General features: G+C 42.3%; 1 protein-coding gene across 1 annotated transcript in view; it reads right to left on the bottom strand.

The window, feature by feature from the left end:
* Positions 1–2,269, bottom strand: part of REEP3 (receptor accessory protein 3) — a 37,244-nt gene extending 34,975 nt beyond the window's left edge. The window contains exon 1 of the mRNA XM_012574426.5: positions 2,159–2,269. Coding sequence (XP_012429880.1) covers positions 2,159–2,190 — 32 coding nt within the window. The 5' untranslated portion in view covers positions 2,191–2,269. The remainder of the gene's footprint in view (positions 1–2,158) is intronic.
* Between the last annotated feature and the right edge of the window lie 9,894 nt (positions 2,270–12,163).

A 12,163-nucleotide genomic window follows, 5' to 3' on the forward strand; every position in this document is an offset into this window, starting at 1 on the left:
CTGCTGCTCCTTTCCATCACTGTTAAGATGACAGGCTGCTATGGACTTTGCACCACGAGGTCACCACGCCAGAATCCAAACGCTTCGTAAGAAAGAGCCTCAGGTCTTCACAGCTACATAGTATTTAAAAATCTGTTTCTTAGGTTTTCTAAGGGAAAGCTAGGACACACCTTCCAAACTCCAAACACACAATTCAGAGACTCAAAGTCACTGAAATAGGTACCTCTGGGAAGAGACTACAGGAAAACAGATCAAAAAAGAAAGATAATGGGCACTGAGAAAACAGGACAAGAAGGACACTCTCAAGACCATTGAAACTAAGACCTCTCATGTCACACGAGATCTACTTCTGCGCAACTTCTCACCTTCTGTTTTCACAAGAATTTTGCTTTATTAGCAAAGTTAAACAATAATCTCAAAGCTGTCCAAGTTCTCATCGAACACTTTCATCTTCCTGAGAAATTGAACACTGGCAAACTATTTAAATCCCACAGCTACGAAACAAGGACACAAGAAGGTGGAAAGGAATTATAAATAATATTTAGGACTCCCCTTTTAGCAAAAATAATTAGGGCATACAGATGAGTGACCAATGGTGACAAGGAAACCAAACTCCACAGAACTGCACAGTATATTATCCTTTATTGCCTTTTGCAATAAATCGGTGGAGAACAGTAGCTGTTCTCTTCATTCTCTGTGCTATTGGGTTAGGCTCATAGAGGACTTGAACTTATGCAAATACAACCCTTAGGAATTCAGGGGGAAAAACACCAACTAACTACAGAAGAATCTGGTCATCAGAAATTAAGGTACTCAATATTGCTGCCATTTCCCTTGAAACCAACACAGTCTAAGTAGTTAAAATAAGAATTCTCTGGCTGGTGCTCTTATGCAACAAAGCAGAAACAGGTTGAGCAGCTCCATCTGATGTACAGAACACAAGAGTATGCCTCTTGCCTATAGCCCCGTGTAAAGCCTATGGGAAGACCACAGTGGCAAAGTGCACCAACAGCAATTCCTCCCACAGACTCTCTTCCAAACCTCTGCCGTCCTTTGCCAGGTCTGGAACGTGAGGTTCTAGTTTGCAAGTTGCAATTATGTGACAAGTCTCAGGGACGGCAGCAAGAGGGAGAAGAACTGCTACTTATCTAGGTGGTTGGACTGCAGCAGGAAAATATACGTGGCAGTATGAGAAAACTTGAGAATGTTTTCGGATTAAATTATACCAGACAGCTTAAGGGGGTTGTCTGTCACCAACAAAACATGACAATCCTATTATGTCCTGCTGTGGGTCACACACTCCTGCTACATACTTTATGCTAATTCGGATGTTTGTTGGACTGCTTTGTGAGCAGATTCACTTCATTTGCCTGGCAGAAACTCACACGCAGCTAATCTCAGCTCAAACGAGCTAATAAGCACTGGGGACCCCAGAGTCACGGTGCTACCCAGCAAGGAGCATGAGGAAGACTCTGCTACCCAAATATTACTCAACCTTTACAAGGGAGTATAATTCAAATGAACACAATAACTCATCCGTTTCAGGAAGGAACAGTACAATGCCTATGAAAAACATCAGAGGTGCCACTGCAGTTTACTTTTGCTCAAACAGAACTTAGACAACACGTAACATGAAGCTTCTCGCCTAAGAAAGTTTGCCTCTTTGGCTTTCAAAATCTCGAGTTTATGAAGAGCACTACACAACAACACTGCCAATCTCTTCAGCTGATAACCTACACTCAGCACAGACCGCCATCTCACACTCGCAAGCACTCTTCCAGTCCTCTCAACTGCGCTACAAGTTGAAAAGGAAAGTTTGGAGATTGTACAGGTTGCTTTGGATCGATTAAAAGCAGCGGCTGCAATTCGTGCGTGCCAGGCACAAGCAGCGCGACGCGGCTGCCCCGCACCCGGGGAACGGGCGCTTAGGGCAGGATGTGTTACACACGGGTAACCACAGCCCCGTGCAGGTCCTGCGGGAGCTCTGGGAGCACAAGGACCCTGTGAGGCACACCGAGCCCCAAAAGGAGCGCAGAGCACCCGGCTCAGGAGGCTGGGGGGAAGGAGAAAAGGGACGGCGCCCCTCGCCCGCCGTTCCTCGGAACCATCCCCGCCCCGGGAAATAACCCGCTTCCCGCAGCCCCAGCCCGGCACTCACACGACCGCTCGGGAGATCATCCAGGACACCATCGCGGCGGCGGCAGCAGCGACGCGTCCCCTCAGCCGGCCGGGCCGCAATGGCCGCGCCCGCCCCGCCCGCCCGCCCCATTGGCTCGGGGGCCGCGCGCATGCGCCGTCCGGCCGCGCGGGCGGGGCGGGAGCGGAGCGGGCCCGGGAGGAGAGTTCGGCGTGAGGGGAGCGGGGCGGCAGCCTGCGGAAGCTGTCTGTCTGCTCCTGCCTCTGCATCCAGGACTTCTCTGAGCAACAGTGGTGTCCATCATAGACCCCCACACGGTTTGCAGAGCACCCGGAAGCGAGAGGAGCAGATAGAAGTCGTTATGATTGCAGTAAGGCACCTTTCTGCCCTTCTGACCGCCTCTATTTGAAACACAGTGACCAACTCTTAGCAATGAGAGGGATGGGATGCCCACCCCTTGCCTTGCTCTTTGCCCTGTGCTCCCCCCGTGCTCGCAGTGCTGTAGGATGTTTGGTAAGGCAGAACATCAGTGTCACGTACTGAAGTCACCTCAGGCTGGCCGCTGCCCCGGAGCGTGCCCGGCCGCCCTGTGCTGCCGGGGGTGGGTGAGGCTGCTGCGGCACCCAGGGACAGCGGCTGGGCCCTGCCCTCCGAGCAGAGTGCGGGGCCAGCCCGCTCCGGGATCCTGCACCCCTCTGGAGCTGGGCCCTGCCCTCCGAGCAGAGCGTGGGGCCAGCCCGCTCCGGGCTCCTGCACCCCTCTGGAGCCCTGCGGGAAGCGCTTCTCCTCGCTGCTTGCTGACAGCGCTCCGAGCCAAAGACTCTTTGAGGTCACGTCCTTAGGTGGGCCTCACAGACTGCTACATGCACTTAATCCAAAACTGCAGATAACCAGGAAGATACGCGTGGAAGAATTAGTGCTTGTCTGTCTTGTTACTTTTGTTTCTTCCCTTACACATCTTTTTTACCAGCTGCTGCACAAGGCCCGACAGCAAGCAAGATGATTCACAGTGTAACCCAGTCCAGGTACTCTTGCCAGACTTTTGTCTGGCAGGCTGAGACATGCAGGAGAAGCTGATTGCTTCCTGATACCTTAGCTAATCCATCTCTGCATATTAGTTTTACACTTCCTGCAAAAGTGCACACATAAAAGAACAATATTTTGCTGATGTTGACTCCTTTATCTTTTCTCAGAAGACTAGGTTGTATGAAGTCCTGCCCAAGACACCACTGAAAACGTTCCACTTTACACTTCTGATTTCAAAAAGCGTAACAGAGCAATATCCAAAGTGATAGATGTTGATGCTACTGAACATGCCACTCAGAGCTGAAGTAGGGAAAGAGCAGTTTACAGTTTCAGCACCATTGCTGCTACCTCTCGCAGCAAATGACATGCCAAAGTCAGTGTCACAATCTCTAGAAGCAATTAATTATTTAACATATATTCAAGTGCAGCTAATACAGTTTCCCTTCCTTCCATACAGAAAGAAGAAAGAGCTTAATCTGTGTAAGCTACTGTCTTATTCAGAGAGGTAAATGCAGAATGGTTTCTGTTCCACAGGCAAGCACCAGAATTCCTCACCTCCTCCCACCACTAAAACCCAGCCATGGGCATCTTCACTCCCCTGCAGCCTTCAAACACACTACACACAGCCAAAAGGAGAGAAAGAAAGAAGGTAAATAAACAATTGTGGAATATTTCAACAAAGACAGTGTTTGAAAACACTGTAGTTGTATACTGTGAAATTTGAAGCCTGAAATGAGAAAGCAGACAGTGTAATAAGAAATTATTTTTAACCATGCAGAAATTCTTGCAAACAATGATACTGCCCATCTTGGGTGTCTCCTCACACTGACCTTTGTAGGGGGTTACTGATGCAGGAAGAGGTAGAGAGGAATTTGTTTGTGAACAATTTAAAGTACACCACTCATCAATCTTATTTTTGAAACAGGCCTAACCTGAAAGCATTCTTCCTTTCATTCAATGAAAGGAGAAATCCAAACCACTGCTTCTGTGCTCTTTGAATAACAAACCTCTCCAGTGGTAGACTGGGCAGAGGAAATTCACACAGCAGAGCATTTGTAATATAAATTACCTGGCAGAGATTACATTTTAGGCTCCAGTTCTGTAAACTCCTGCTGCCTGCCTGACGCTCCACTGAAGTTTGTAGCATTCCAGTCCATTTAGAGCAAACTGAAAGATGAGAGCTCTAGTTCACAGCATATGAAATTAAGTATACAATACATTTCTTTACTGCAAGCAATTATGTTTGGTACTAGCTCAGAGAACCATTCCAGGAAAAGACTTATACTCTTTTTTACTGTCTGAGATTGTATATACAATAATTCTGTAGCTGCATAATTTATTTTATATGGAATATGTTTATACAAAATAAAAAGTGGTTTTCCTCTAAGAGACATTTATTTTTCTTGCATTTGTTACCATGGCGATACTGTCTCTGTTGGAAAGCTAAATTTACATTTAAAGAGACATTTTTTTTAAAGGGTAAAGGCAGATTGCTCCTGAGAGTAATTTATCTTGCTCAGAAGATTGCAATTTATTTCACAGAATGTTTTGAGACTTAATTCAGTGCAACAAGCTGGGTGGTGGTTGCTGGGCTCTCAGCAGACAGGCACAGGGATGCCCCATGAACTTCCCTGTATTCCAGTTCACACATAATGCTAATCTGTGCTCCTGCATGGCAGAAACACAGGGAGCAGCACAGCAATTAAATCCATGCCATGTACTTAGTCAAACTTGGCGTGTCTTACTCATATGTCTGTCTATTTCTGTGTAAGGAAGAGAATTACAGGTATCTCATTATGGGATATTTTTAACACCCCTTCCAAAAGCCACTTAATATAGTTAAAAGTTGCTTTAAAATTGTTTTAACAGTGGTTTGAAAATAATTTATAACTTATAACTTCTTTGATATAATACCATGTATGTATACAAACATCAATATATAGCTTTCACCTCTTTTACAGGTAAACAAACATTTTAATTACATTGCAGCTGTGCAATCAGTGAATGAGCAATATTTAAGAAGACACAAGCTAGTCTGTGATAAAGGGATTCAGTTCCCTGCATTACAAGGATTTGCTCTCCAAAGACAACACCACTTGCATCACATATGTTAAAAATACACACAGGCTGATCACAGGTATGTGTTTTTCATAGCTTCACTGTTTTATATTCATCTATCCTAGATGAGTCTCAAATCTGGAATAATTTGAAAAAATCAGAGATTTCTTTCAGTCCTGAATCATACCACATATGTCTGTAATTTTGGGATCAGAACACAGAACAGATTATGCCAGTTTATCTGTTAAAAAAAACACTACAGAATGGGTGAAGATGACTATTTCTTACACTACTCTAAGCTGATGTTATTACCATAACTGATAATTAATTAATGTTGTTGAAATGTATAGTTTCTGCTACCTTCAACTATTTAACTCTTCATCTACCTTTCCTTTGCATGAAGCAGCAGCAAAGGTAAGCTCTGATCTCTAGATAAAAAGCCCTTCTGCCCTAATGAGTTTTAATTTGAAAGTGAATGTTGGGCAATGCTATGGACATTTCAGGAGCTCAAAGCAGCTGAAGCTTTTGCTCAGAATTTTGGACATGCCACTTCTTGCTCACACGTATTTCAGCCTCCCAGCACAGCATCTTGCTGAGGAACACGGCAAAGCCAGTTGGTGTCTAAATTTTTTTTATTCCAGCACACAGACAGAATGCTAAAAGGCCATAAGTTTATCTCTTTCAGAAATGTTTGTGTGAAATTTATTAACATTCCAAAGTAGGAATGTAAAGTACCCAACTTAATGAAAAAAACAAAGATTCAAATGGATGTTTCTATCTTTTTTTTTCATTTGGTAGGTTGAACCACTATTGTTCTCAGTTTTATTATAGTCTGACATTCCTTTTAAAGCTCTTGCTTCAATATGAATTAGCAAACCTTAGGTTTTGAATAATTTCTTTCCCTCATGTTCACAGATATACCTGCAAGTGCAAAACCTGAAAACACAAACTGCAACATGATGTAAAATTCATGGTTTAAGGCCTTTCTTGACGGCAGTTTCCTGACTTTCAGGGCCCTGAGAATTCCAGTTAGTACTGAATTTTAAGCAAAATAGAATTTGAAATTAAAATGGCATCTATCTAGAGTTGTAGGATGACTGCACTGTGTAGTAGAGGGGAATCCTTGCAAGCAGAGGAGTTAGCAAATGCAGCAGGCCTGGAGACTTTTTTTCAAGCCAATGAAATAATGATGTCTAGCACTGTTAATTATGTGAGTTGTAGGTCAGGAAAAGCAGATAAAGCTGAGACAGAACACTGAACGCAATTCAGAACAGTCCTATCAATGTAAAGCCAAAGAGTTTTCATCGCTCTGGCACCAGCCTGTTTTGACTGCAGCATTCAATTCAGACAGAATCCAGTTAATCTTATAAGTACAAATATTAAAAGGGTACTCTACTTACTATTTTAAAGAAAATTCACCATGCTGTGAAACGGTTTATCATGCAACTGCTGATTGGTTTTATCAATTTTTAATGGGTTGCAATGGGTTAAAGTGCCTGCAGTTCTTTCTTACCAGAAACATAAAAGCAACCCATTAGGATTTTTTTCCTTAAGGGAAATGTGATCTAAAGCGGAAGGGGAAAGTTCAGAACAGCTCCATCTGAGACTTTCTCCTGGCAGCAGTTGTATGTCCATCCTACCTTATTGCTTCCATTTGGAGTTGAAAGCATATAAAATGTGGCCCCCACAAGGGCAAGCTGAGGCAACAGAGGAGCTCATTTCCAGCCCAAGAGGCTCTCACAAAGCCACTTTGCTGTACCTGTCACTTCTCTGCTTCTGTGTTGATAAGCTATAGACAGAAATGTCTGACATGTATTGCATGTGGACCTTCAAACATTACTCTGTGGGTAAGTGTAACCATACCAGTACATCCCACTACGGCAGTCCAGTGGAGAGGTTTGTATAGTTATTTCTCCCATGTTCCCAAGTGGAGTGGCATTAAAGTTGTTAACTTGTTCAAAAGCTGCACCTGAATGTTTCAGTAAATATACACCTCCCTCATGAAAGCAGACCCATTTTAAATGATGAGCTACACATAATCTGGCATCTGATGATCCACTCTTTGGGATTTGAAATCTGTATACAGAGATGGCCACCAAAGCTATATTATTCCTTCCTGTCTGGGTAGTGCCATCTCAGCTATATTCCATCACTACCTGTGATGCGTCACATTTAATAATTATAGCAATCTGTTGGAGATTGTTTTTAAATACACCTTCTGCTTTTGATGTTCCTGATCCCTGTGGAAAGCTTATGTTATTTTATAGTCTGTTGACTAAGCTCATGTGCACACCAGCTGCATTTTATCAGGGAACAATGATTGCCTTTTGAACTGGCTGATGGATTTTACTTAAAATGAAGAGGAGATATACCTTCTTTGGCAACAATCAGAGTGTTGTTCAGCACAATATCTATTTGCAGAATGTCATAGTCTCCAGCTAAACAATGCTTGTTCAATATTGCCACCAGCCCAAAAGAGGTGGAAAAAACATATCTTAGAAACAGAAAGGACTCCAAGGTTTTCTGCTGCATAAGGAAACAAGTATCACCTCTTGTTATTTGGAAAGATATCTTGTCCAACCTGTTCCTGAAGCCTTTCAACAGCAATTACACACCTTTTCTTAACTATGTTTACCAGATATTCTACTGGAAGCTTTTCCTTGTATCAAAGTTAAGCTGAGTCACGGAGTATTCAGCAGTTTTTATCCTGCCTCCCCCAAGTATGGAAGGAAAGGTGTTAATTTCCTTTGCAGCAACTTCAAAAAACTAAACCAAATATTTATGTATCAAATCTTCCTTTGGATAAAGAATTCCTTATGAGATATTTTCTAGTCTTTTTGATTCCTTTCTAACCCAAGTTTCTTAAAATGCAAAGCCCAAACCTATACGCAGAGCTTGAGAGGAGCATGATCAGCACCAAGAGCTGAAGGACTACCTCATACATTATCCAGCAACTCAAAAGGCTGCCAGCAAAGGACACCGGGTATCAGGTTTCCCTTTTCTTCTTTCCCACACTCTCAGGGCAGCACTGCACGATTAGCTGGGAGAGATACTCAGGGGAACCTCTGCTGTGAGGCAGGATAGCAATTCCTATGTACAACCCCAAGGTAGCCTTTAGCCAGCTGACCCCACTATGCCTTGCTTTCTCATTCCAAGACAGGTCTAGTCAAAACTGCTGACCAACAAATGCATTTAAGGAAGCTGTTTTATTACAATATCCTGATCTGTTTTCCCCTTGGAGCTATGTTTACTCTCTTCTCATTACTTGGGTTCCTTTTTCCCCCCAAGAAGTGTCATCTCTCTGGGGCAAAGGTCTCTCTAGATTTTAAAACTGGAAGGGCATATCAAATCATTTCATTCAACTTAAACCCAAGACACAGAATCATTAATTCATGTGGCGTGTCAGATAACCTTTGTTTCCTAGAAGCAGTGCTGCTGACAAAGGGTATTGATTTGAAGACATCAGAACATTGGATTTTTTTTTTTTCATTTTCACCAGTAATTTTTTTTTCCCCTCTAGAAACCCTCTGAATGTTTTGTTGATGTCTGTTCTTGGAGGGCTCACCTAACACAGGAAAGATTACTTTCCTTTCAGAGCTCAGGTTATTAAACACTTCCACAAAGTTGCTGTTCTCCCTTACTGGAAGTTAAGAGAATTAGCACAAGGTTCCCAAGATTCTTCAAAGAAAGGGGAAGTGCAATGGACCCCAAAGGCATGGCTGGATAGGAGCACTCATGTCTCCTCACTCCTGCAGGCACAAGAACAACTTCTGCTGTGCCAGCTGACTGCCCTCCCTTCCTCCCCACCTCTGAAAAAGCCTCCCAGGCTTGTCCTGAGGTGCAAAATCAAAGCATATTTCTACAATATATATCACAATCATATAGAGTGTGCAGTAGATCAACAGCAAAACAGGATCAACAGCCCTTAGAAGGTATCTAACTTTCAATTTGCAAAGCTTCTAGAGACAACATTCATTTCCACCCTGCAAGAAACAAGTACTTGCTTCTTGCTATACAGAGCGACTCAAGTCAGCACTGAAGAAAATAAAGATTACATAGAAAATAAGAAGTTGGCACTTCTGTTTGCTTTCTTGTTTGACATTGCCAAAACCAGCAGATATACACAGCAAGATGTCTCTCTTGGTCCACAGGTCCCTACACAGAAACCATTTGTTTCTGCCTCAAAAAGATCTTTCCCATCTTATGTGGCAAGGAAGTCACCCTTGAGTTTTCTCCTCTGTTATTTGAATAGAACACTGCCAGCTAACAGAATACATTTCTGTGTAGTCTGGTATCCTTAGAATAGGAGTGCAAGCTGTTTAATACATTAGCAGTAATTGTCAAAGGCTTGAAGGCCCTCTGGGGAGCAGCAGGAGGTTTGCACACAGATTTTGTGCACTAGAAATCCCTATCAGTGTGTGTTACTACCCACTCAGAAGGCAGCCTGAAGTGTCTCTTGTACTCAAAACTCTGCCACCTTTGCTTTCCAACTAGCCTTTTAGTTCTGAGGAAAGTTGACTCTGAGAAAAGGAGCACAGACAGTCTTTTAGCCTGTCTAGACATTCTGGATGCTGAATGTTTAATAGCCTGGTATAGCATAGTTGGACTATAGCAGTAGAAACTGATGAAGGCAGGAAAAACAATAGGCAGAACTTCTGGTTTAACAGGCATAAATGCACTGTGTCTGTAGCTGCTCTGAGCTGGTAGCCTGCAGGAGGCTAGGAAAAAACCATCCTTTTTATGTCAAACATGCTCTGTCTAGACAAATCAGAGCTTCACCTTTTTTGCATACCCCTTGTCCCCCAGAAGTTGCTAGAAATAACTGTTAGACATCAAAATTTACACAAAATGCACTCTCCAGTAAATCAAAAATGAGAATCAGTAGTTGGTTTGTTTTGGCTTTCTTTCATACAATATTAATGCATAGACAGAGTTCTTCCACATAAGCTTTTTTCATCGTCTCTCACACATTTTGGAAAATAATCTATCAAGATACATGAAACCTGAATTTAAAAAACCCTGAGAAAACTGAAGTGCAACTTAAAATTCAGGAACTTCAGCAGCTGATCTCTGGAGTACTTAGGACCACAAATTACATAAATGATGGATGCTCGTCAGTTAAATGAACATCGATTGTTGATCAGCTGAATTTAAAAATGGTTTTGAGTGGCTTTAATGTTTATGGTTGACCCACTGGGTTCATGAGTATAAAACAAGTACTCAAGTTTCACCATCCTTAGTATGCAACAAGTCTTGTGGCTTATGCAAATGCTGGAAGGAAGGCATGAATACCTTCCCTCAATTTATTTCCTTGCAGATGAGCTGTATCACAACTGTGAGCACCACTAAATTTCTCTTGTATCAATTAGGTCAGTCATCAATTTGTTCAGCGGTTATCAACCACGTGCTTTCAGACCCCTTTTTTGTCTAAAGGAAGTTAACTTAAGCAACATGAAACACAAGCATTAAATTGCTGGGTTATAATTTTAGAGGGCTCAAAGCAGTTTATGATGTAAGAAAATTGGAGTCAACACAAGGCTCTGAGATGGTGCATACCATTTCCTTGAACTTCCATTTCATCTTTCCATTGACATTAATTGCATACAAGAAAGACAGTGGATTTGCATTACATTTGGGCATATGAGTCACAAATTACAGATTTAATAAGAGTCATTTAAGGCCTCCTCCTGGAAAGAGAACATCTCTCCCAAGCCCAACAATGCAGGCTGGCTCACCACCTGCCTTGGACCTTGACCTTTTTGAATCATGTCAATGCTGTGTGCAGTCAAATCTGCTTCAGATAAATTACCACTGGGATTACAGAGCCATCAGACATGGTTTGATGGCCTTTTCTGGTCATCAAGAAGTCCATGTTAATGCAGTGCTTTTAAATATGGACCAGACCATGCTGAAAAATATTCTGCATAATATAATCTCGTTACAATTACAAATGCAACTTGATGTTTTGTAATCTGAGGTCATCTTTTTAAATAAAGAATATTTATAGGTAGCTGCTGCTGCAACTTAGTAAAACCAAAACAAAGTTCTGGGAACATAATTTTGATTAAAAGTGAAAAGATGGAAGTGGCGGGGGGGGAGGGGGGAAATAGAGCACCAAGACAAGAAGATATATCTTCAGTAATTTTAATTTCACCTTTAATTTTGCCTCACTTAAGCTACTTCTAATATTTAAGATAAGAAGTATTTTGGTCTCTGGAAGTAGGATCAGTATTTAAACATAGAAAGAGTGGCAGAGTACTCCTGAACCCAGTAGGTTCTTGGTTTAGGACTCAACAGCAAGAGCAAGCCCATCTTTAGACCACTCACTGAAAGGAGGCAGGTCTTCTGCAGACCTGCACAGTGTGTTCATAGTGCATGGAACCACCTGCACATACCTCACTAAAATTTCTTCAGCAGGTCTTGTATTATGAGCATGTTTTAATATTAAAAATCTGCATATGCTAAAGTAGGTTGTTCCTTTGGATTCCTGCATATCATCCTACAAAATAGTATGGGACAGGACCAGATAAGTTCCTGTAAAGATAAATGTTCAAAATCACCAATTTCTCTGAGTAGAAGTCTCAGGTTCAAAAGTCATATGCAACAGGAAAATAATGATACAAAATGTGATTGAGCATCAGTTACCCTGAGAACAGCAATACAGATACCTGCAACTACTGAGGACCAAGCACATTTCTCCACTAATCCTTTCCAAAATTGTTTTTCCTAATTCTGTCATGTTTACTGTCAGTGGTGCTTCAGCTACAGAGTACATGCTTTCCTAAGTTTTACCTGCAAATGGGACTTACCTCAGTGAGAAAAACAACTCCCTGATTTGTACACTAGAGTAGCTGGTGCTTGTATTCAGAGAGTTTATTTACTGAAGACAAATGTTTTCTGCTGGCTGGACTTCAGCCAACTGGGCAAGAAGAACCAATTTCT

This window comes from Taeniopygia guttata, chromosome 6, assembly GCF_048771995.1.
Source record: "Taeniopygia guttata chromosome 6, bTaeGut7.mat, whole genome shotgun sequence".
NCBI lineage: Eukaryota > Metazoa > Chordata > Aves > Passeriformes > Estrildidae > Taeniopygia > Taeniopygia guttata.